Source organism: Coccinella septempunctata, chromosome 1, assembly GCF_907165205.1.
Source record: "Coccinella septempunctata chromosome 1, icCocSept1.1, whole genome shotgun sequence".
NCBI classification, from domain to species: domain Eukaryota; kingdom Metazoa; phylum Arthropoda; class Insecta; order Coleoptera; family Coccinellidae; genus Coccinella; species Coccinella septempunctata.
In genome coordinates, this window is record NC_058189.1 from 38,743,979 (window position 1) to 38,771,065 (window position 27,087).

At 36.1% G+C, this 27,087-nt stretch overlaps 1 protein-coding gene across 8 annotated transcripts in view; it reads right to left on the minus strand.

The window, feature by feature from the left end:
- LOC123316690 (obscurin) overlaps positions 1 to 27,087 on the minus strand; it is a 217,089-nt gene that overhangs the window by 189,173 nt on the left and 829 nt on the right. For 7 of the 8 annotated variants that reach the window (XM_044902926.1, XM_044902909.1, XM_044902918.1 and 4 more), the window contains exons 2-4: positions 11,440 to 11,484; positions 8,826 to 8,944; positions 6,197 to 6,340 (exon numbers count right to left, since the gene is read on the minus strand). In XM_044902926.1, the coding sequence (XP_044758861.1) occupies positions 6,197 to 6,340; positions 8,826 to 8,944; positions 11,440 to 11,469 (293 nt within the window). In that variant the 5' untranslated portion in view covers positions 11,470 to 11,484. Of the gene's footprint in view, positions 1 to 6,196; positions 6,341 to 8,825; positions 8,945 to 10,808; positions 10,920 to 11,439; positions 11,485 to 27,087 lie in introns of all 8 variants that reach the window. The other variant, XM_044902893.1, reaches the window with a different exon arrangement.

Below are 27,087 nucleotides of genomic sequence, written 5' to 3' on the forward strand. Positions count from 1 at the left end.
AGATAAGTTGATTACCGTTTTATTAATGAAGTTGTTACTGATTTTTGTATTGTTGAATTTTTGTTGGTTTTCTTCCATTAGTATATTAAATTTTTTGAAATTAGATCGTTTGCTCTTCTCATATTCATGGAAATACGAAATATTCACACAATGTAAAATATGTTCAAAGTCTTCCTTTGAAAGGTTACGGAAAATTTCTTCTTCTAACCTTAATATATTTTGTTGAAATCTTACCTTATTATATCTCAGAAAATTTATTCTTTCTCTTACCAACGCATAACCGAACCTGTTTTTAATCTTTTCCGAACCATTACTCCGAAATGGTAGCCTAATTCTCAGGAATTTTGGAATCAATCTATTATCTCTGCATCTACACATGAAGGTGAGACTGTTTTCTGTGTGGGATAGTTTTTTGTACAATTCTTCCAATTTTCTAAAACTTGAAATAGAAAAAGGCCCATACCTTTCTTTCAGATATCGAAGAATTATAATTTCAACGTTATTTATTTTGAGTTCATTGTCAGGCAACAATTTTTTCTAGTTAATTTGCTCCTGACAAATTAGTGCAAGAATTCACGCAGGAGCAAATCGTTGATTTCATTTTTAATTGATTTTGTTTCAGAGATTGGGAGTGAAAGCCCTAAAAGGTTTGTGAAGAGATACCAAGATGAATGTTGTGTCAAAATGGTCTAGGATCTTAACTGAATTGAAATCGTAAGCGTCTGCCAACAGGGGTGGTCGCTATTTTGAAACAGACGCTGTCAAATACAGGGTGGTCCAGATCGTAACCAAGAAATTTTAACCACGTATTCTACATCAAAAATAAGCCCTAGTTTGTCATATGAACATATGTCGAGAAATGTTTCCTCTCCGAGCGAGACTGAATATTTTCAGATAAAAAAATGATACGCCACTGGTTTTTCCGACAATAAAAATTACTTTTCAAATCCCTATTCAATTTGGAGCAAATTCGGTCCCTTGACTTTTTGCTGTACGAGGCACCGTTTCCGGTTAAAAAAATAAATCACATTATCATGCATAAAGAAATCGCCAAAATTTAATATGGTAGGTATATTATAATAATAAGACTATTTTTGTGAACGAAACGTGTAACTAAAAAAAAAATTAGCATTAACAACCACAGTCGAAACGAACTTAAAGAAGATGTTCGAAGTATGACCCATTTTGCTGAACACATAATTCACATCGACGTCTAATAGATCCGACAGCAGCAGCTAAATTTCGATTTCTCAATTCGTCGCAAGCATTTTGAATACGGCCAATAAGTTTTTCCCTTGAGTTCACAGGAGTCATATATAAGATTTCTTTCAAAAACCCCCATACGAAGTAGTCCAAAGGGGTAATATCGGGGCTCCGTGGAGGCCAACTGACTGGCCTATTACGCCCGATCCATCTTTCTGGAAAATTATTATCCAACCAGTTCCTCACATTTCTATGAAAGTGGGCTGGACAACCGTCAAGTTGAAACCAAGCCGCTAACCTTGATTCTACTGGAATATTTTCCCACATATTTGCTAGCTCTGCCATTAGAAATTGTAAAAAATTTTCACCACTAACTCGTTCTGGTAAGAAAAAGGGTGCAAATAGGTGATTATTATAAACTCCAAGTCAAACATTAACACTAAATTCTTGGTCGAATGGGATGTGGATTTTCGTGGCCCAAACATGCTGGTTATGAAAGTTTACCACGCCCCGACGACTAAAACACGATTCATCAGTCCATAATATAGTATTTAAAAAGTTTCTATTCTGCTCAATTGAACGAAGAATCCATTGGCAAAAAAATAACCTTCGCTGTTCATCACCTTGTCGTAAACCTTGGACGGGTTGCAAGAATTTTTGACTTAGAAAATCGAATTGTGCGAGCTGCTATTCGACTGCTTGTTGTTGGATTCCTATCAAATTCACGAAGTATCCTCCATGGCACACTTTGCTTTCCACAATAAAGAAATTACAGTCTTTTATGGTTATGCTTGTATTGAAACGAGTAATTGGAAACCAAAACTGTCATTTAAGTTTTCTAATCAAATTAATCTACCCTAAAAATAGGAGAAAATTGCTACAAAACCGTAGTAAGCTTTTTATTGCTATATCAAATTTTTGCGATTTCTTCCTGCATGAGAATGTGTTTTACTTTTTTAACCGGAAACGGTGCCTCGTACAGCAAAAAGTCAAGAGACCGAATTTGCTCCAAATTAAATAAGGATTTGAAAAGTAATTTTTATTGTTGTTGTTTATTGTATTAATGGAGTTCAATGAGCAGTTTGCTAATGTGGGGAAGAGACTGAATGAGGAGATCAGAAGAGGCAGGAATGTGGTGAGACCTAGAGGGGCGTCAATTTGCGGTTCATTCTATTTGGCTGAGGTTCAGGAGAATGAGATAATAGAGATTATAGACCAAATGAAAAATAAAGTGGCACCAGGAGCTGATGGTTTGAAAACTGAAACACTTAAGTTTGTAAAACGGGAAATAGCTGCACCTCTAACATATTTGATGAATTTGTCCTTCAGAACTGGAAAAGTGCCCAACGCCTTTAAGCATGCCATTGTAAAACCTATTTATAAAAAAGGGGACAAACTGAACGTTGATAACTGCAGACCTATATCTCTAATGTCAAGTTTGTCAAAGATCTTTGAAAAACTACTAAAAGTGCGCATGGATAGCTATTTATGTAGGAAAGGAATAATGTCCGACAAACAGAGTGGCTTCAGGCAGGGTAAATCTACCGAGGACACTATAGCACATTTGACAGCCATACTTAGTAAAAAAATCGACGAGAAAAGCCCCACTTTGTGCATATTTGTGGATTTAATAAAGGCGTTCGACACAGTCAGCCATGAGTTGTTGCTTTCGGTCTTGGAGAGTGTAGGGTTTAGAGGAACTTCGGGTGAACTGCTACATAGTTATTTGGAAAAGAGGAGTCAACAAGTACAGATTGGAAATAAAAAAAGCGATAGTGCGTTTATTGAGTGTGGTATTCCACAGGGAACTGTGTTAGGTCTCCTTTTGTTCGATCTCTACATCAATGAGGTCTTTAAGATCGAAATTGATGGAGACATATTGGGGTTTGCAGACGATATTACCCTGATTTACAGTGCCAAGGATTGGAAAACTCTGAAACATAAAGCAGAGATTGATTTTCTGAGGGTGATTAAATGGTTTGATAGCCGTCTGTTGGCTATAAATTATGAAAAGACATACTTCATGCCGTTTACATCATATGCGCCATATTTACCACAGTTCCAGGCTTTGAAAATAATTTGTAATGGATCCCCAATAGAGATCACAATGAAGTCTAAAATCAGGTACCTTGGGGTGTACCTTGACAGTCACCTCAGATGAAGTGAACAAATAAATTATGTAACTAAAAAGCTACGAAGTATTATGTATAAGATCAAATATTTGACTCAGGTACTTACCTTGGAACAGCTGAGAATATTGTACTGCGCTTTGGTGGAAAGCCATCTGAGATATGGAATTATAGCGTGGGGTTCCGCATTGAAAGTGTATGTGAGTAAATTGGAGAGGACTCAGAAATGTATCCTTAAAATCATCTACAAAAAACCCCGTAGATATCCCAGCAACCAACTTTACTCAGACAGTTATTCTTCCTCGTGACAACTTGTAGACAACATAAATACAGATCCGAGCTAGTCTATATGGAGCACAGATATGACACTAGACATAAAAGTAACACTGCGATTACTCCCCGACCAGAAAAATCTATTATACAGCGGTGTCATACATACCTAGCGCCAAGGTTCTATTCGCAGATTCCCCAGGAATTTAGGAGATACAACTCGGTTACACTGTTCAGGACAAGGATGAGGAGATGGTTGACTGGAAAACCTAGACTTTGGGTGCACCAATGTGTTGATGTCAACAATTCTTACTACTATTGATGTGGTATTTCTCCGTTGCTCTCATTGCTGTTAAAATTTTATTGTGTTTTATATATATATTTATTCTATATTGTATTTATATTGTATTTTTTCACACCCTGAGTTGCATTGTGTTTCGATTGAGTTGCATTTTTTGTTGTGATATTTTGTACTTTCCATTAGTCCCATTTGTGCATTAAGATTTTTGTAATTTGTGGTGTGATCCCGCTTTCAAGGTTCGCCTTTAGCGGAATTTCAGTTTATTTGCTACCAATGATGTTTATGCGTTGTTTGCACACCTTGTGGAGGTGAAAAATATACTTATTTCCTCAAATAAACTCATTATTGTCGGAAAAACCAGTGGCGTATCATTTTTTCATCTGAAAATATTCAGTCTCGCTGCAGTACGGAGGCCACAGGTAGAATAGAAAAGAAATGATAGTATGCAAAAAGTGCTCCTTGACGCTCAAAAACTATGTCTCAAATTTCATAAAAATATTTCAAGCAGTGTGAAAGTTATTAATAAAAAACTTTTTTTTTTCCATAATTTTAACACCCCGTATCTCGGAGAGGAAACATTTCTCGACATATGTTCATATGACAAACTAGGGCTTATTTTTGATGTAGAATACGTGGTTAAAATTTCTTGGTTATGATCTGGACCACCCTGTATTTGACAGCGTCTGTTTCGAAATAGCGACCACCCCTGTTGGCAGACGCTTACGATTTCAATTCAGTTAAGATCCTAGACCATTTTGACACAACATTCATCTTGGTAACTATTAGGAAGTTCCAATCGATTTTTTCTCATCTTTTCAATTTTTTTCATCCCATAGGCGACCACTCACGCCCGGCAGACGAGCGGTTTCAAGTTTTGGTAATAAAGTTGAACCAAAGTGCCAAACCAAACCTTTGGTAACTTATGAGGTAGTTGTTTTTGCTGCCAGCTCTCGGACTATGTATTCAGTAGAGGATTTTGAATTCTGTATTGAGTGATAGCTTAAGATTTTCCGTTTTCTCTTTGAATTTGAGTGCCTATTGTAACTTGCCTTTTCTTAAAGTACGTGTAGAGATAGCTTTGTAACCAGGCTTTCTTAGCGTTTAATTTGAGTTACGACACCCCCTGATTTTCACGACTCAAATACCTTGTGCCAGAGCAACCTCTAGAGATAACATCCCTATACCGAGTCCAGAAGTAAGACAGTACTCCATACTGGGAACCTCAGTTTAAAACCCCTTATCCTACCTAGTTTCACCACTGCTAGGAGTACGATTTCCTGGCTGGCGTGCAAACCCAATGGAAACAGAAACCAGAGTGATGAGCAAGTGTGCCTTTTCTCCTATCCTAATCAGTTCTATCCCTGCTGGGAGTAAGATTTTCTGGCTAGTGTACAAACCCGTTGGAAGCAGATAGCAGAGTGGTGAACAATTGTGCCCCTTTTTCCTTATCCTGCTTGGTCTCTCTTCGCTGGAAGTACGATTTCTGGCTGTGCAAACCCGGTGGGAGCAAAAAACAGAGTAGAAAACCTTTGTCCAAAGCCGTGCTCTGTATCCTAGACCTGAAATCCTGTAGCTAAGCAACTGGGCCCAATTGACTGTTGAGTGTAAGTCTTGGTTCTGGTGGCGAGAAAAAATGTGCCAATAACCGAATAACCTTGCCATTTTTTTCATAACTTCAGAAACATTCAACATAAATCAATCTTCTTTTTTACTGTCGCTTCCTTAAGTTTTGCATCTTTTGAAATTGCAGTATCTCGGCTCTTTCAAATACAACAACCAGTTTTTTATTGCACTATTGCATGATAGTTTTTGAGATTTGGCGATGAAGTGTTTGTGGGGTCTACTTTGTGAAGTTTGCGAAATATGTTACAGAATGAGAAATGTTTTTTGAGGAATCTAGTAGGTCGCTGTCAAAAAATTTGACAAATCTAGAAAATTATAAAATTACACTTTGAAATTGTAATAGAAAGAAGACGTGTCACGTTCGATGAGTTCGGATACATACAAGAAATAGATCGTAAATGGAAGTAACGCGTTAATAACGCCTATTACACAGGGTAGCAACGTTGGCATGAGCAACGTACGAATATGTCCGAGATCAGCTGCCTAAGCAAATTTTGGTATGACAACACGCAGCCTCGAGAAAAAGAAGGAGACCCAAACTGGAATGGCAAAAGGAGTGAAAGAAAAAATACAGCAATTTTAGGTAATTCAAAAATAACAAACAATGGGGAAGAATAATAATGATCTCCGTCAAAGTAATAAGAGAGCAAAAATTCATTAGTCTACTCACCTAGCGTTTACATTCAGTCTTGTTGGAGAATATCTGGAACTTGTATGTTTTCTTCTTGGTCTTACCGAGAGTTTATGTCGAGCAGAAGATGTATCTAAGGTATCGGTTGCTCCTACTTCTAATTCTGGATCTAATTTGAGTCTCCTGTAAAGAGAATTTTTCACGATATTAATCGAACGTCTTATAATATATTATAATATAAGAACAGATGAATTGCCGTTTCTCGGTGACATTAAAAGACGATTTCTTCGACTATTCAAATTCCAATATTGAAATACACGTATGTATTTAATTCGAAATTTATTATTATAAATTGAGAATTACCGTTTTGTAGAAGAACGTTAAGTAGATAAGTAAAACGATTGGTGGAAAGCTCTCCTTGAAAAATTAATTATTCCAATCTATTGGACATGTCCTTCAATATCTTCAACCTATATCAACCAGTCAATGATGAAATATCAATTATTATTGTTAAACAACGAACATATCTACTATTCGTCAAATCTTCCAATACAATTCTCAAAAACTGTTTGTCAAGACTTTTGGATCCACCAACAGTTTCACTCGTGAACTTCAGGGTATATTTCTTTTTTTCGACCCAATGAATGGGCTTCGAGCAGTGCCAAGTTTTGAGGGCGGTACATCGTCTCCGTTTTCAAACTGTCCTATTGATCAACAAAAGTAATCCGGCCCCTAAATGATCTACGAACCTCAGGTCAACGTCAATATATTTGGTGTCATAAAGTCCTGGCTTCTCCTTATTCCCATATGTGAATGTTCGCTATCGTCAATTACCAAAAATCAACATGTCCTGAAAGCATCATCTCGGAATTCCTATAAATATCTATTTTTCTTCAAAAAAACAACAAACAACTTCGTTAACCTTGAGGTATTCTATTGCTTTTCGGTAGATTTCTAGGAGCAATAATAATTATATACAATGAAAGTGAAAACGCCTGAAAAGGAAGGCAACGAAGTATTGAATAAAGGTCCGTCAATTCCAAATGTTACCCCATCGGAGAAGAAGCTATGTTGCTCTGACGAGGTCAAACAAGACCGAAACCATGGTCAGCATCTGCTTTTCTTGATGGAGCGTACTCCTGTCAATATTCATATCGGCGGGTGGTATGCATCTGAATTAATTCTTTTTATATGCAATATTCACATTTACTGTCATTATTTCTTTGGGTGTGAAGGATCGATTGAAAGAAGAACACTCTTTGCTTCTGAGCCGACGTCTCGATTTTATTTAAAAGCATCTTCAGAGCATTATAAATATACAAAACGACATCATATGCAGGAAAGCGCGAAAACTAAAATTACCCAAACAGATATGCCTTGTAAAACGGAGTGTTCAAATGTAAAGTTGGAAATTTAAAACATAACATAAATCAAAAAAACAAACAAAATATGAAAATCACAATATGAGTAAGTATAAAAGTATAATAGCTAGTGTAATGTAATTATGTATTTTGTTTTTATCAAAAATCTCTATGTAATTTTTGTTTTCGTTCTTTCCTGCACATAGTGGCTCACAAAATGTCTTTTTTATATTCATAGTGCCCTGAAGATGCTTTTAGATAAAAAGTCAGCTTAAAGGCAAAAAGTGTTCTTGTTTCAATCGATCCATCGCATCGCAGCCAAAGAATAATCAAAGTAGATATTTACTATGATCATCAAATATATTCTGAATATTCACATTGCCGAATTGTGAATCTTACATTTTGATTTTTTTTGTTATTATTAAAATATTATAGCAAATACAGAGGAAGGAGAGGTTGATTACAAGTAATAAGGATTCCTTTCAAACTTTGAAAATAAATTAAGTATCTTTATTGTTGAAAAATTTTATGAATGGTAGATATGTTCGTTCTTTCGCAATGATAAAATTGATTCTTCATTATTGACTTGTGGATGTAGGTTGAGGGATTTGGTATTTTTAAGGCATTGAGTGTTGGCAATGCCGACAGAAGAAATAGGGATCGATCAATCTATACTTCCACTTCAATTGACTTTGTCAGACTGAAAGTATTCATAACGAATTCTTCTATTCTTTTTGATAGACTCCTGAAAATTCGCGGTACCGAACTTCTATTTTTTAGATAAGTCTGCCGAAAAATTGATAAATTCCCACCTCCTTCCTTCATCAACTCAAAAACTTCGAAGTTAATGAAGTATTGTTGATTTAACACACAAGATGAAAGACGGAAAGACGGCTTTTCTGAGGATGCCAGAAAAATTGGTGCGGCTGACTGAAAGGTCCTTGCCAGTTGCCAGAGACTAGAAAGGATGGTGGACGAGGATGGAGAAAGTCAAGGCCTTGTAGGGCTGTAGCAGTACTGAGGATGATGATAATTTTCAAAATACTGTCTGGTCTTAGTAGTCAGGCATAGGTTACCTGTCATTTAACAATAAAAAGTATATCCAAACTTTATTAGTCTATTTTGACCAAAAGCCAAAAACAACAAACTTCGCTTATAAATTTATTTCGTCCTAATATTCTGGACAACATCATAATGGAAAAATTATAATGTTTGTGAAGTCCAGAATATTAGATCGAAACGTTGGACGGAATAGATTTGTAACCTATCAAAATTATTCACAAAAAAATGCATGAATAGGTACTCACTTTGCTGCTTGAGGATCATTGGTATCGATGAGTTCAACAACATCTCCTGCTTTAAGGGTCAATTCGTCATCGTCAATAGCGGTATATTTCTGCCAAGCCACAAGTATCTCTCCTCCTACCTGATAAATATCTTGTTTAGTTCTCTGAACATTGAAACGATCTAGTATAACAATGTAAAAAGTTATGCTGGCATACACTAATGAAAAGCACTAAGTTGTAGATAAATTAATAACTAGAACTAAATATATTTTTGGTGAGCATTAAATAAAACAAGCATATTTAAATTTCTACTCCTATACACCAACTACAAAAACGAGTAGTTCTTAAGTTTTTGTATTCTCACTGCCATTAAATACGACCATCTTCAAAAGAATTGAATCTTAGAAGTATTATAATGGAAATCACATATTCATTGCCTTCTCTAATACAAAATACAAGCGAGTCACCTCCACATAAAGGGTGCACATAAATAGTTGCGAAAAAATTTAGGGGGTGAATGCTGGTCAAAAACTATATAATAGTTATAATAAGTTATATAAACTTTTCTTTCTTGAGCCCCCTCTGCTTAGTTCCAGCCCCCTATAGATGTCGTCCGAAAAGCAGTTCTGAAGAATTAAGTCAAGCAGATATTTCATGCGCACGGGAAGGCATTAAAAAAATTTTTGGTGATGTTCATCTATGCCACCACTGAAGCTTATTTTACTAGAAACTTTTTTCCATACTTACTCATATTTTACAATAAAAATATAATATCTGATCTTTTGGTAAGAGGAAGGCGAAATGAAGCCAGAAAGGAACAGTCCAAAGTTAAGTCATACTGTAATATGTGGTAGAAATCAAATAATTAATCCATTCCGTTTCGTAGGAATAGATTAATCAGTAGTGAGAACACAATAAACTGAAGAACGGTTATTTTCCAAGTCGCATAAGTGACGGTAATGTGATAATTAACATAATTAACTATGATAAAATACTGCAACAACTACTGTCTTGTTCCTAATTTATTTCCAACTAAGCTTTTGTGTGACCATCCTCTGCAAAAAAATCATGACAGGTGGCTTGCGCGTTTGGCAACAATTTCTATCTAAGACAAGTTTCAAACTCCACTTATGCGATTTTTCATATGAATAGGTGATTCAAATGAAACATTACAAAATAAATCCATCATTTATCAAGATAATCGATACCGAAAATGATTTCCTGGCAATATTTCTTTTTGTCATTCATGTCTGGTATTCGCCATATTTGAAGGGCATATCGACTATGGTCAACCTTGGTCCTTGAAGCTTGAACTACCAGATTTGAAGATGATTTTGTAGTTTACTAGCGAGATATTTAGCGGAGTAAGCCATCTGTTATGCAAGTTTAACGTCCAGTTTCATAATAAAATTAAGAGTCACTTTTAAGCTTAATGCTTCCTTTACTGTCGTTTTTAGTAGGTTTAAAGGAAGCTTTGAAATTAAAGGGACTTTTGGTTTGATTATGAAACCGGCCGTAAGTGTTATTGTTCAACAATTACCTAACCGAGCGTGAGAATAATTTCCATATTTTCAGGTTGAATATTCATAAAAGCAATGCCTGATGAATTATCTGAATCAGCGAAAAAATTGTTTTAAGAAACAAACAGCATGGTTTTAACTAACATTCAAAAAACCAATACTACATATTTTCAATTAAAACGTGACACCTTCAATTCACTCCTGCTTGTGAAAAATATCCGATTTCTAGCTTCACAACCTAGACAATTGTTTGAGAAGTATTATATCAGAATTAAGAATACCTGTTAAATGTCGAGAAGAACAATCATATCATCAACAATCTGACGACAGTTGTTAGCACAGGAAGTGTTGAAGAAATATTTTCGGGGAACTACTGCACAATGTTTTCTCAATGGGAAGAAATAACCGCATAAGTGAAGTTTTCAACTGAAGAAATTTAAGCGAAATACAAATTATACAAGCGATTACAACATCAACGACCTACAGGACGGCGAAGAGTGAAAATCATTGCTAATGGAAAATCCTTTTTGTCCTATGTATTCATGTGCTAATTGTGTGTGTTGAAGAGATTTTCGTGTATTGTGTTCTAGTGTATCTAAAACAAATTGAAATAAACAATTAAAGACAATATTAATTTAATGATGAAAATATTCGCAGTGGAAAATGGCTTTCTGAAAAGAACATCCTGGTTATGGAATGCTGAAATAGTACCTACATTATAATATATACTATAAATCGTTGCTTCTAATAGAAAACCCTAAAATCCTTTTGATGTACTGCACAATTTAATAATTTTTTTTCTTTAAATCACCATAGATTTAATGAGGTATCGATAATGTATGTTTGTACTCTTGTGAACTTTTCAAGAATAGGGTGATGTTACGATTCCTCGGCAATAAAATTGAGTATTCATCCCATTAAATCAAGATAAATACTCAATGAACTCAGGAATTGGGATTTGAAGTGTCCAAAGAAAGTTCGTCTATCGAACTCCGGAAACTGTATAGGATAGCCCTGAACGTCCGCTCTCAAACAATTGAAAAAAATTCAAAAATTATATCTACAGAAAACCATTTTCCTGGATATCTAATACTTAAAATTTTGCTTCTACTCACTTCTTTTGCAGACGCTTTCGATGTTGCCATTCTTCAGTGTAAAATCTAAAAACAAAATTAATCATTATAACATATTCAGTGCACATATTGAATTATTGTGAGACAAGTCTCGAGTCAACATCCAAAAATTTTCTTCCGACCACTCGAAAGTAAACAAATGTAGTATCGTGAATTCCGTTGCAGGATTTATGGAGAATAACTATTTTGAATCAAAATTATTTATAAATCATAAACAGATTTTAATTTCATATTGTACAATTCCCAATTGAACAAAAACCCATAAAAAGGGAAAAAAGATTCATTCTCACATAGGTAGCTATATAATCGGAAAACATGTTCACAAAAAATAATTAATAAACCTTTGAATTCATCATTGTTCAACAGATCTTCGAAAATTAAATGAAATAGGAGGTCCCCAAAAAAGCATTAAAACTATTAATCGAAATCAATATATAACATCGAAAGAAGGGCCATTCCATCGAGGAAGAATCGATACTGGCCAAACCGTACTGTTTCACCTCATCAGGGCAACACAACTACCATCTCGATAAAAAACTAATCGAATTTATGGACCCTTTATTAGATGCCAGTAAATCCTATAAAGCATCTGGAGTTGTGTTCTCTGATGAGGACAAATAAGATCCTAACTCATGGTGAGCATCTACTCTTCTTCGATGGAATCGCCATTCTGTTGATATTCCGAGAAGCGGTTTTTGGCTAGCTCGACTCACTTCGAAACATTTGTTGATAAAAATCAACAATATCCAGTCAATATAAAAATATTGACTGGATATTTGAATTTAAAAAATTACATTGTCAGTGTTTTCAATGTCATGCTAACTAGCGATTATAATAAACTGCTCCGCAAGAGTTAGGGATATCGTATTCAATAGTTTTTAAAAGTAAGTAATCTTCGAGAAAATCGCTGAAAAATCATTTAAAACTCAATAACAACTTGAATCGATTCAATAAAAATCAGTATGAGACATTTCGTCAATCTGGTCGCCTTTTTTCTGAAGTTTGATTCTTTGCATATGCTTCATGAATGTTCTTATTTTGAAATGAAGTCAGTTTATCAAGGGCTTCGATTTGAAAGGAGTTTTCTGAAAATGCCAAGACGTAAATTAACAAACGCTGAGGCTAATAGGGCTATCGGAATGCTACAGGGTAGCCTAACTCAGGTTGTTGTTGCGAAAAGGCTCCAAGTCAGCCAAAGTGTGATATCTCGACTTTGGAATAGGTTCAGGGAGACAGGTTCCGTGTTGAAAAGACCAAGGCTTGGTGAACGACGAAAAACAACACCTGCTCAGGATCGTTTCATCACCGTTTCGGCGAGAAGAAACCCTACGGAATACGCTTCAAAATGCAGATGGGGTCCAAGTTTCCATCGAAACCATAGACGACGTTTGAGATAGGTGAGTCTAGGTTCTAGACGTCCATTAAGAGGAGTCCCATTAACACGTGACCATACGCGTCAAAGACTGGCAACATATCAATTGGAACGATCAATGGCGTAGTGTCCTTTCCAGTAATGAATCCAGATATGGACGATTTTCAGATTCGAAGAATAAGGGTATGAACAATCCCACGCATACCCCGTAATCGTCAGTATGTCCAAGAAGTCCATCCATTCCGAGGATGGGTAGTGTTATGGTATGGGCCGGGATATGTTTCAACTGGCGCACAGATCTACACATTTGTCCTGGGAATATGACCGGCTTACACTATAGGGAGCATGTCATTGAAAATGTTGTGCCAAATTTCCACGCTGCTATTGGTGAAACTTTTCAATTTCTAGACGATAACGCTAGACCGAACCGTGCAGCCATAGTTGAGAATGCGCACGAGGAGCTTGGTATTCCACATTTACCAATACCTCCGCACTCACCAGATTTGAATTGCATAGAACATGCATGGGATATGCTCCAAAGAAGATTAGATAATCATCAACCTACCCCAGAATCCTTAAATGATCTGAGAGAGCTTCTGCCCCGTTTATGGAACCGAATTCCTCAAGAAATGTTCAACAACCTCGTGTGTAGTATGCAAAAGAAGATGTCAAGCTGTTATTGATGCCCGTGTAGGCCATACATTGTATTGATAGTCTTAAAATGCTTGAATTATCTGGGAATAAAATTTCGTTATTTTACTCGATTTTTCTTAACCGCTCTGTACACGCTGCAGACCTACAGGCTAAAATTAATTTCCAACTTGAAATCATATTAATATGAAATTTCATCACAAAAATCTTATTTCAATTTTATTTTTATGCAATTTAAGTATAAAATATCCCTATCTCATGTGGAGCAGTTTACTTCATATGTACTGAAAATGACTTTTCCTCGGAGTTCTCGAGTGCCAGGTAGGCCAGGCGCAAATAGAAACGCAGGTTAGTGAGGTGACGCAGCGCGAGTTTTCGTAAAATATACAGGGTGATTCATAACTATTGTGACATAGGCTAAGCGCAGATTGTTTCGACCAAAATATGGCGATAGGACCAAATATACCTCAATAAAATAGGAAAAAGATAGAGGGCGTTGAATTTGAATTTTTTTTATAAGGGGACAGAATAATATTTTCTTGGGAGTTCGAAAGACCTTTATTAAAAGAATAAGAAAAGGCATTGAAGTCGGAGGAGGCCACGTAGAACATTTAATTCAAGTTCATTCTTTTTATGTTACACTGTTTTTAATTATGCTATCGTCGAAAAAAATAATAAAATAAATAAATCGTTCCTTCAAATCCCCTTCCGATGCTCTGAACTGTTCAATTGTGTTTTTCTTAAAAACGGATGAAAAAATATACAGTGAAATTATTAGCAAAAAAGAAAACAAAAATTCAACTTTAACGCCCTCTATCTTTTTCCACAGCAATATTTTATTGAGGTATAATATATTTGGTCCTATCGCCATATTTTGCGTTTAGCTTATGTCCCAATAGTTAAGAATCACCCTGTAGAAAAGAACGAGACAGCGCAAATACAGCGTGACAGTGACTTGTCAGATAGTACGTGCAGCGCAGGAAAGAGCTGCGTCACCCTGCGTCCCCTCACCAACCTGCGTTTCTATTTTCGCCTGGTCGTATTCTTTATAGAAGAAATTTCAAAACTACTATCTTGGCTTCTAGTCGAAAATATGGTTCTCTGCTATATAGGGTGTAAGCGATAACTATTGGAGGTCAAAATCTGATTTATTCATTATCGCAAAATAGGGAGCACAATAATCACTAATGCACACTCATAAAATCCACCAATTGGAAGAAATATAAATTAGTAACCGACAATAATAAAAGCACAGTTGCTTAGGTGGTAATAGAAAACAGGTTTTACACTGAATATTATGTACAGTATACAGAAAATTGAGCGATACCCCCTCCGAAGTTGCTCTTGTCTACGCTACTAATTAGTTCCAAATGTCAACTTATTACTATACGCTAATTCTATGGTTCTTTAAAAATAGCTGATTGACCGATGCAGCAGCACCTCTCTAGAAATCTCAGAATTTTCCGAAGTGGAAAACTAATCACTAATGTACTCTCAATCTACTCAAAAATACTTTCATTCTGTATGAAATGTGTCCACGTATGAATTATAAAGAATCTTTGAACAGATTTATAATCCATAATGGTACTGCTCAATTGATATATTCACTGGAGTCAACTCATTTATGTGCACCCTCAAGAATATATATGTTAGCAAATGTTAATTTGACCCCCCTTAAAATATACTGATAATGTCCGACGACGAATGTCGAAGGAAGAATAAGAGTATAGAACCTATGCTCTGTGAACTCTGTGCTCCAATGTTACCTGCTCTCTCTTTTGCACAGGCCGAGCACACAATTACTTGAACTACCTCGTCGGGCGGTACGCTTTGTACCTGACCCTTTGTTAGATCACCTCCACGTGCTAGATAACCGACCGCCATTTTACTTTGTGAATAAAAAGTACCAACCACGTGTTTTATTAAATCTAACATCAGAAGTGGGATTAAATTTCTTCTTTCGAGAAAAGAAATTGAGGATCCTATTTTGTGAGTGAAAATCGTTTGTGTTTTGTGAGAATCTACAAGAATAAGCCGAAATGGACCAGCAAAATCTCAACAAAGCTCCCGAAGAAAGTGAAGCCATTTCGGTAATGCGGATAATGGAGAACCAGGCCCAACTTCAAATGAAGATGATGGAGTTGCTAGCCAACATGTTTAGTTTAAGGAACGACACCGACCACGTGGTGACCGCATAATTATCGTTAGCCCAGTTTGACCCCGACGATACATCCTTTTCAACCAAGGAGTGGATTGAGGAAGTTGATCGAATTAAATTCGAAACAGGTACGTCTGATACTGTTGTAGTATTAAAAGCTGGGCAAGCCCTGAAAGGCCGTGCAGCCAAAATTTATCAAAATTGGAAACCGATTGTTAGAAATTGGTCAACATTTTCTAGGAATTTAGAGATAGCGTTCCCTGAGAAAGGAACTCCGGCCACGAGGCTTAAAGCTAGCATGTTGATAAGTAGTGCAAATTTTAGTTCGTTAGTAGAGTATGCTCATGCCAAGTTGAATTCGATCAGGAAAGTTTGTGAAAAGTTTCCGTGGGAAATTGTGTTGAGCTTGATAGCACATGATATCACTAATGTAGAAGTTAAGAATAGATTATTAGTGCAAGAACCTAAGAATGAAATGCAGCAGCTGAAATTGCCTTCTTCATAGGATTCCGACGCTCCATATTAGTCTCAGATAATAGTAGAAAACTAGAAAAATGAAGCAGCTACTGAAAACAGAATCAGACGAAACCTTTCATGGGAATTGTAGGAACTGTGGAAAATTTAGGCATAGAAAGTTAGATTATTGTAAAGAAACGTTGTTTTAATTCTAATCCAGAAAATTCCAGTCTTGAATGTAATTTCTGTGATAGAAAGGGACATACTGAAGATTTTTATTTTGTTAAGAAAAAGAGAGAAACAAGTTCAGTTAAACTTTAGTTACCCAGTGTTCGTAACAATCAATTAGCACATTAGATTTGAATCTAGACTTGTCAGGATTGGACAATCGATTAGTAAAGTATTGAATAAATCGAATATTGTCAAATAACAAAAATTTTCAAGCAAGTCGACTAACTTAGTCGGAACATACCTAGTGGAAATAAGATACTGGCGCTTTGTTATGTTTCAGGAACATCAAAACCAATTCCAAAAGTTTGATCTGTTTTGTACGTGAATTCTTATGAAGATTTACACAAGACAAGCGCTCTCAAGAATGTAAAATGTTCCCGTTGAGCAATCCAGGAGTATAGTATAACGCTGGCAGGTCTCGAACATCAGGTTAGGTTACCGATTGATGTTAATCAGAAAATTTCCATGAAGGTGACATCTATCGAATAAAGAAAAACTGAAGCCAACATTTATTGGACCTTTCGAAGTGCAAGCAGTCCTACCAAACGATCTATATGCCTTGAGAAGAGTAGGAGTCCAGAATAGAACCAATGAGATCTTGGCCTAAAAAAAGCAAATAGTGATGAGTGAGTGCTAGTTTCAATGATGCGCTATGATGAAGTGAAATATTCTCATGTCCATCAGATTTTATGTTCTATACTGTTCCTTATGAGATTCTTATTGTTATGTTATGATCCATTGTATTGTCTCATGTTCATTTTATGTTGAATGTTTTCCAAAGCACTTGAAATTCCATGATAAGTTTTAGGTACTTTAAATACGAATATGTAAAATTGACAAGTAAGGCCCAGACGGGATGTCGCTAGTGAGGCTAACTCTGTGCAATTGACAAGTAAGGCCCGGACGGGAGTCCCTAGTTGAGGCTAACCTCTGTTCAATTTCACAGTTGTGATATTGACAAGTAAGGCCTAGACGGGAGGTCGCTAGTGAGGCTAACTTCTGTGCAATTGACAAGTAAGGCCCGGACGGGAGTCCCTAGTAGAGGCTAACTTCTGTGCAATTTTACAGTAGTGATATTGACAAGTAAGGCCCAGACGGGAGGTCGCTAGTGAGGCTAACTTCTGTGCAATTGACAAGTAAGGCCCGGACGGGAGTCCCTAGTAGAGGCTAACTTCTGTGCAATTTTACAGTAGTGATATTGACAAGTAAGGCCCAGACGGGATGTCGCTAGTGAGGCTAACTCTGTGCAATTGACAAGTAAGGTCCGGACGGGAGTCCCTAGTTGAGGCTAACCTCTGTGCAATTTCACAGTTGTGATATTGACAAGTAAGGCCTAGACGGGAGGTCGCTAGTGAGGCTAACTTCTGTGCAATTGACAAGTAAGGCCCGGACGGGAGTCCCTAGTAGAGGCTAACTTCTGTGCAATGTCACAAACCTAATTTAACAGTTTATATGTTGTAAATGACAATTTTATCAACTTTTGAAATTCCAAGTGTTTTGCTGACCTGATCTGTAAACAGTAAGCGGTGGTGGTTTTTTTCTCGCTTGGCTCTTTTTTCCACCTATAATAATGCCGCAGCGCGAGCCAGCGCATCAAACAGAGCCATGTACACAAAGATTCAACTGTTTTATGTTTACAAGCTCCCTTTAACAATGTTGTTTGATATTAAGATATTGTTTATGCCTACTAAGTGAAACGAGGACGTTTCAGTGGTCAGTATGGCCGTGTTAGCAAATGTTAATTTGACCCCCCTTAAAATATACTGATAATGTCCGACGACGAATGTCGAAGGAAGAATAAAAGTATAGAACCTATGCTCTGTGAACTCTGTGCTCCAATGTTACCTGCTCTCTCTTTTGCACAGGCCGAGCACACAATTACTTGAACTACCTCGTCGGGCGGTACACTTTGTACCTGACCCTTTGTTAGATCACCTCCACGTGCTAGATAACCGACCGCCATTTTACTTTGTGAATAAAAAGTACCAACCACGTGTTTTATTAAATCTAACATATATTTTATCATGAGAGAGGAAAATCTATGTAAATAGATTTTCCGACCTCTCTTGGATTCTCACATGGAAATGGGTACGTAGCACCAGAATTGAACTTTCTCATGATAATGAATGCTGATTTATTGTCTTCTCATGTTCATCTCATTAATTTTAATCAGTTCTCACTTACATATGACTAATTACTTAAGTTTCAGATGAATCAATTTTAATGTTCTCCAAGGTGGACCCTGGATTTAGTTGATTTTCTTCAGAACACGATGTGAACTATAATATGGTTCAACAGTCAGTGGTAAACCATGACACTGGTTGATAGTCTCTCGTCCTGGTTCCACCCTGGAACGTCTTCTATGGTAATCGCGTACTCTCTCAATTGGTATGATCTCTTCCTTTCTTCTCGAAACCAACGATTAGTATTCTCATAATTTATCATTTGTATCTCCTATTTTGCTAGTGGACGTTCTAATCTTCCCTACTTGTAAGCAGTCCGTCTCTGCAAATGTTGTATTCATTGATGAATTTTGCCCTCTTCAAGACCAACGTTGTTTATATAGATTATATTATTGCTCTACTCATATTTTAATATATTGATCTCATTAATGACCAGACTTAGACAATCTAGCTTTCACTTCTTGGCCTGCATAATTATTACAACTCCATTACATTGCATTAGTTATTGTCATTTAAATTCTAAACTTGTGTTTTTCTGGCACAGTAAAAAGGCTCTCGCATTCAATTAATTCAACTTTCTCAGTGTCTAAGTCTAACTTCAATTGACTTCTCATTCGAACTTCTCTAGATTTTCTCTGTTTTCAGTTGAATAATGTCACTCTGAGTTTATAGATGTTGTTAGTATTTGTATTTATTCTCTATTAGCTTCATGCAGGTGACTTATTCAGTTTATGATTTTCAACGATATACAATAAATTTTTTTACACTACCATCTCCAACTCAATTATCTTGTAACGGTACACTGCCTTAATTTTACAAAATCTGAACATCCTCGATTTTAAACAGGTCGGAAAACAACAAAACGGCAGGATTCGGTTCTCCGTTCCTTTTTATTTTTCCAGGGGCTTGCCCACCGCCAGTTAGACTACTTACAGTGCCGTGGGAACTCGGACACGACAAAGTTTGTCTTCCGTACCTACTTTTGCATCTTTTCAGGAGCCGCAACGACGGTCAGACTAATTTCAACAGTACGCCTTGCCTTTAAACAAACAGCGCGCAAATGAAAATAACGACTCTCGGCAATATGAGGTAGGTAAAGTAAAAAGCTATCTGCAATACCGCAGGCAAGAAAAATGCTAAAGCAGCTCAAAACTTGGTCGGTAATCCATGAATAATAGCGCGGTCAGGAGATGATCCTTTTTTATATCCCACCTGGGAGAAGAGTAGGAAAGGAATATCTGCCAAGTGCTGAAAATGTTTAAATTCACGCAAGTGAAATTGTCTTCATTCTTGTTAATCGCCACTAAACAAAAATAAAAAAACTCTGAAATGTTAATGATTTCCTAGAATTTCTGAACTTAGAATGGAAATTAAAAATGCAATAATAATCAAGACGGTAAGAAGCAGCGGACTCATTTTAAAATTACATGTGTAACTTAACGAATTTATGGGTTTGAGCCAATTTAAAGTTCAGTCTGTTCTCTTCAAGATATTTTAATATTTGAAGAATTTTTTCTCTATTAATTAATTTTTAATATTCAAATAAAATTCAAGATGTCCACCCTACCAATTTCAAAGAATTATGACTTGGCCTCGGTGAGGGTGCTACTCGAATAAATTATCTAGGGACTAACAAGGCCAGTAGACCCTAAGAAACACACAGCGTACAATCAGTTGGTTGTAAATAACTCCTTTGAAATTCAGTTGCAAGATTTGACCCGAATAATATACACATAATAGAAAACATCAAAAACTTCTAATGAAGTTAGATTAAAATATACACATAGGGGCACACTTTCATTGACGTTTTATATTTTCCAATATAAACATATTTTTTTTCATCTAACTGGAAGAAGGTCAGAATCTTGTACATCCTCAAGGTTAGTAAAGCCGACTCACCTTTATGCGCGTTAAATGGTTCCCTCAGTGAACTCAGCCAAGGGCTGCCAATGCTAGAGGTATTCCTCGTAACATGTTGAGCTCTAGAAACATTACAACCATGCTCTATGGTAAGACTCTCAGATAGACGATTTGAGGCGCTGGTAGGTCTGGTTTGTCGGACTAACACACATGACAGTCTTTGCTGTCTTTAAAACTATTATAACGGCGTTTCTTTGGTTGTTTCGAGCGCCAGATATTCTTCAATGGCTTCGAGTCGAAGACAACGTCCATTGTTTTCTAGGGTAATATCGACATCTAGGGAAAGTCAAAATCCGAGTTCACAAAGTTTATTCATTGTTTCGCAATAATGAACAAAATAGACAATACTACATAACTCTAAAAATCCACTGGTTTAGAGGGGATAAAATAAATCAGTCAAGTGAAAATCACATTGCAATAGGTGGAACAGAAACAGTTTACTTTACACAACTGAAAGGGTTTTTTTCGAAATTAAATGAAAATAGCAATGCAAACGTGATGAATTCACGGAGTGAATCGAACGGATCTGATATCAAACGAGCGGGTGTTACGGATTTGTTCGCCAGCCAGAACCAAGGCTCACACTTAAAGGGCAATGATGTCGGTACTCAACAGGAGTAGGGTTTGAACAAGATGACACAGAAATACTGCGGTTCAGCTCTGAGTAGGTACTTTCTGATCTCCCCGGGTTTCCACACTAGCAGAGATTCGTACTAACAACAGAGGTGGACACTGGCAAGTTAGGAAAAAAAGTAACCGCAGTTCACTCCCTGAGTGCGTTATGTTCCCCCAGGGTTTTCACACCAGCAGAGAATCGTACTAATAGTAGGGGTAGAATACAAATATTGTTTCCAGATAATAGTATGGAGTGGTGCCTTACCTCTGGACTTGGTCTACTATTTACTTGTTGAGCGGTTGAAATCACGGTATCGTAATTCATCTTAAACATTTGAATAGGAGTTCAAGAATCACTTGGGCTAAAAGCGAAAGAGAAAATCGCAAATTCTATCGTTGTTAACGGCCTAGACACTATACAGAATTCAGAATGTATATCAGAGTTTGAATCACCAGCAAATACTAAATCACTGCTATAATAATTATTAGAGACTCGAATACTCAGCATAGAATTAATCATAATTAACATAAGCTACCGCATAAATACTCGAAACAGAATGAATGGACCAGCGGGGTGGCATCCCCTTTTGTACCCACCTCTGGGGGGTGGAAAAGGTATCCCCTCATTGTACCGAAAATCGGTAAAATTTGAGTTCATGAAGATGTCTTCACTTCTGCTTATCGGTATTAGCGAACAGAAACTAGGTTATCTGCCAATTCAGGATGTTTTTCACGTTTTTCAGAATTTAAATAGGGATAAAGAAGTTCCGAAATGTTTATCTACCTTTTCGAGCGATGTCGGATTCCTGTGTTGAAATTAAAAGTATGTTAATCAAAACCAAGACGAGATTAATAATTAATGGTCAAATTATACTAAAATGAGGGTTTATTTAAAAAAAAAAATGAAACCTCATAACAATATCTTCCAATCAAATTTTTCAACGAAACATATTTTCGATGTACCTATTATCGACGAGTAACTGCATGTTGTTTTTCCGAATCGAAAAAATGAGGTCTTTGACCCCAAAATTCCACAAACACATTTCAACTTTCAACATTCACACGAATAACATGGAGTTGGCCAATATTCGGATATGTTTATCAAATCAGCGAACTAATATAGCAACAATTTCCTCCGGATTGGCATCTTTTAACAGTCAGATGTATTCCAAATTATCCAGTAATAATTTCCTCAACATCAGTGTGATGTGTTTGCTGATTTAGAATGTCCCCTATCAGTTTCTCTTTCCGAATTTATATCGAGTGTAGATTCATTTCTATTTTGAAATTACCCGAAAGTCACATCTCATCAAGTAAAAATGCTAAAAATTTCAATGTCGAAAACAAGATGTGGTAATTGAAGAAAATTTGGTGCCTGGGACGATCAAAATACCCAAAAGACGATATAGTCGATTAATTGATCTATATAAAGAGTGGGTCAGTCAATCACCACTAAATATCATTAGTTTGGTCGTTTGCCAGCATCAAAACTACTGAAGGGTGCCAATACTTTAGTAGAATTGATTGAGGATTGTTTTTCCCCATAATTATTCTCAAATAGAGTATAATTACTTTCCCAATTGAATGGGCGATTTAATACTTGACTTTTCATGAATTGTTTGACTGTTGTGCAATTGCTATGTTAGGCAAGAAAATATTTACCAGATGAAATCATGGTCAGTGAAAATTCCGAAAAGGTCAAGGGTGAGAATAAATAGATTCAGTCCGGCTTCTTGATGTTATCGTTTCACTTTTCAGCATTCCAAATATCACCGCTGAAAAAAGCAAAAACGGTTTTTCGCATTGGGATGTTAAGGAGAAGTAATACCCCAAGAATCTCCATTCAAAAACGGCATTAACTAGTTCTTAATTTACGCTTTTAATTTTTCTTTTAAAGCCTTGATTTTTGAAAAAATTTTCCAATTTTTCCCATAGGTACAAGATTTCGAAAGCACGACAAAATAAATCGTTTTCATCGAAACTTTGAACACAATGATCGAGAGCAGAAATTTTTCATTCTACTGCAATAAGCATACCAAGACAAACGCATTCGGTAAAAACTTTCAGGTTATGTTTATTACAACACGAGCCTTTGAGAGACTTTGAGAAATTTCATGAATATTCCATTCATCTGTGCGTTAACTCTGAAAACTGAATAGATCGTGAAGTGAAGCAGCTGTGGCCTAAACCAAAGATTAACTCTTTGCCTGAACAAATATATAAAATAATAATACGGTAGGGATCTTGCGTTCTGCCGCCTTCAATGAATTTGTGAAATAAGACTATTCTCTACGTATTGACAATTTTCTAGGGGCCGTTATATCCATTATTTTCGAGAAAACTGTCAATTAGCATTCAATGATAATAAATAGGTGATTCGTAACTATTGGCACATACAGTAAGAATAGAAATAGAGCGATAGGACAAAATATATCTAGAAAAGGTTTTGCTGTGGGAAAAACATACAGAGTGTTAAGGGTGAACGACAGTAGATTATAATGTCACAGCAAAAATAATTAACCTGAAGAAATATCATTCAGCCACACAGCAGCATTTTTCTGACATTCCTCCTTGAGAAAATAAAGTCTTCAGTGCTTTTTTCTCAAAAACAGCTAAAATTCTCGAGTTCTCGTGAATATAACCAATAATAAAGATAAATTCAGATGCATACCACCCGCCGATATGAATATCAACAAGTGTGACGATCTGAATTGAACTAGCCAATTTGCCATCGTCAAGGCCCCAAATGGGGTACGCTCCATCGAAGAAAATCAGATGCTGACCGTGGTTTCGGTCTCATTTGACCTCATCAGAGCAACAAAGCATTTTTCTTTTATTAATATAACCAATATTATGAGCAAATGATTTTTACATCCTACTTTCTAATCGAATTCACTAAGAAGTTTCGTCAAAAATAGCCACTTACAATTTTATTTCGTCATCATAAGTCATGCATTCATGTGAATGCTTATAACCTGAGTGAATTTTGAATTCACTTGATGGTAGATACCTAATATGAGTAATAACGAAGAATTCAACTAGAATTAATCGAATAGGTACAGCTGAACCTATCAGAATTCAGATGTGTTAGTAGAAGGCTTCATAACACAGGGTGTTTCATTAGGAAACGGAAATACTTAACAGGCGAATAGGTGGCAAAGAGGTGGACGAGGAGGTTCTGGAGATACCACATTTATGGGCTTTAATTGTCTTCGTAGCCGAGATACAGGATGTCTTATGAATTTTGCTCGTTTCTTCCTGGGGCCATATAAGACAAAACACCAGGTATATTTTCTTCATAAATATGAAGAAAATATACCTGGTGTTTCGAAGAAACACGTTTGCCAAATGGCAAAAGTGTTTCTTATTCAAAGGTCAAATGTATCATGCAATAACCGAAAGTGAAGTAACTAAAAAATACAAACTGAAAAGGTCTGCAACTATAAAAAAGAAATACATAAGTCATTACTAAGAAATGTTAAAATAATTATGGATTCAATAGTTTTGATATTTCATCATTAAAATTCACTTCAAACCACTTTCAGGAATCCAAGATCTAAGAACTTTCACATTTATGTTAAAAATCTATACACTAAAACTATCTGCGCGAAAATTTAAAGCACATGCTTCAGTTAAGTTTTTGTGATCTTTTCAAATATTGAAACAGATTTCCAAAATTTCGATTTACAGGATGTTTTTTCAAGGATTAAAATGATTCATAATTTTTTGTCAACCCGGAACTGGAATCTATTTGAGGTTATTGCATGATATATTTGATCTTTGAATAAGAAACACGTTTGCCAAATACATTGAACTCTATGGGAACCCATAGAGAGTTCCCATAGAGTTCAATGGCCAAATATGAGGAAAATATACAGAGTGGTTTGTCTGATATGGCCTCAGCAAGAAACGAGCAAAATTTATAAAACATTCTGTATCTCGGCTACCTTTGTTAGTAAGAGCCACTAAATGTGGTATCCCCAGAACCCCCTCGGTGCCACCTATCCGCTGTATTTCCGTTTCCCAATGAAACACTCTGTATAACGGTTCTATATTTGTGCTCTGAATGCTATATTCAAGTTATAAAACATGATATATTTCTGCTATATAGCTGCTCTTTAATTCATCAAATGGAGCGTTGTTACAACTTTCACAAGCGTTCGATGAATTTCAGAAGCATATTTCTTCGAACTAAGTCAGAAAACTGAAACCACCTGCGAATGCTGTAATTCTAAATTGTAATGCTAAATTGTTTTTTTCTCAAAAACCGTAATCCTTAGCAAGAAATTGCAGAAAATCCTATTTTTTCAAAATTAATCAAGTCATCAAAAATGAATATGTAATAGTATTATATGAATAAGGAAAAAAGTTCCTAGCGAAACAAATTTCAGGAGTGGTTTTTTTCTACTTCTTGCAATTCAAAATTGTTTTTCAAGTGCTTTCTTTAGAGAGCTATATCTAAGCAGGGGCTACTCTAAAAAAATTATGAGGCCCACAATATTTTTTGACAAGAAATCACCTCTATTCGCAACTATTGATCTAGCTAGAGCATGTATATTTACAAGAGGTTGAGAAGCACTCACAGAATATTGTATAGATCTGTGGTAGCCTGGTTAATAAATATTTATATTTATTTTAACGGATCATAATTATGTTGTCATGCAAATCAATATTGGTCAATGGTCATAACATACCAGGGGTTGAAAAACTACGTTTCAATATTTTGGGAGCCAGTTCTAGACCTCAAAATAAGTAAAAAGTTCCATGGGTCCGCAAGTGAGCCGTTTTGGAGATATGAGCGATTTTCGGTTTTCAAAATATTCACTACTAGCGCAACCAAATACAGAAGATACAGATACAGATACAGAAGATATCCTATTTATTTTTGACTAATAGTATCTATCTTACAGAAGATGTTTCATATGACCACCGTCCATTTCAATGCAAGAAGTACATACAGGGTGGGCAAAATTGGTTGTCTACTGAGAGGATCTCGAGAACTAAGGCAACTAGAAAAAAACGGATGACACATTTCCGAGACCATTTTCGAAGAAACAAAGAATGGTGAAAACCATAGCCTCCTACGATACTTTGTTTTTGAGTTTGACAATTTCGTAAAGTTCTCATAACTTTTTTGTCTTTGAAATTACAGATCTGAAACTTGAACCTTCTACAGGCACTTTTTTACGTAGAATCCACTGATGAGCTCAAACTATTTTTTCATTTCGAAGCATCAGGTGAACTTTAATTTTTTTAAATGCAAACTTTTATTGAAATTGTTATTTTTGAATTGGAAAAAAATCTTTTGTCAGTAGATTCTACGTATGAAGGTGCCTAAGAAGGTTTAGGTTTCAGATCTGTAACTTCAAAGACAAAAAAGTTATGAGAACTTAACGGAATAGTCAAAATCTCAATTTTTGTTTATAACTCGAAATCTAAAAATGATAGGTCGATTCTGTTTTCTGATTTGGATTAGTCATGAAAAAATGTATCATCTGTTCTCTTCTAGCTGCTATAGTTCTCGGGATCCCCTCAGTAGACAACGAATTTTGCCCACCCTGTACATTGTCGCATGAAGGAATTACGTACTCGAATCGGATGCGAAATACTCAATGAAAGTACGTAGATGTCATATGCAAATCAAATGTTTTTGACGACAGCTGTGGTTTTTTTTTGAGAACCGATTGAAAACTATCTCTTACTGTCGAGCCTGCAAATTGATAGCCGAGGCGCAGCCGAGGATAGCCAGCAGGCGAGACAATATAGACAGTTTTTTGCCGAGGTGCATATTATATTTTTTCGTCGACCTCGCATAGCTTTATGAAAGTAAAAAGTTACCCGTTTTATGGCCTCATCTAGTTGTAGTTAAGTGTTACTGTAATCCATATCGCTATCACTAACCATTCTTGATTATACTGACTACACTAACAGTCAGTTCGCGTACCTAATTTACTGGTAAAATCAAGCCGATTTCGTGAAGAATTAATTTCACAACATCAAATGACAGTTATTGTCATAGGCAGTTATGTTTTCATCAAATTCTG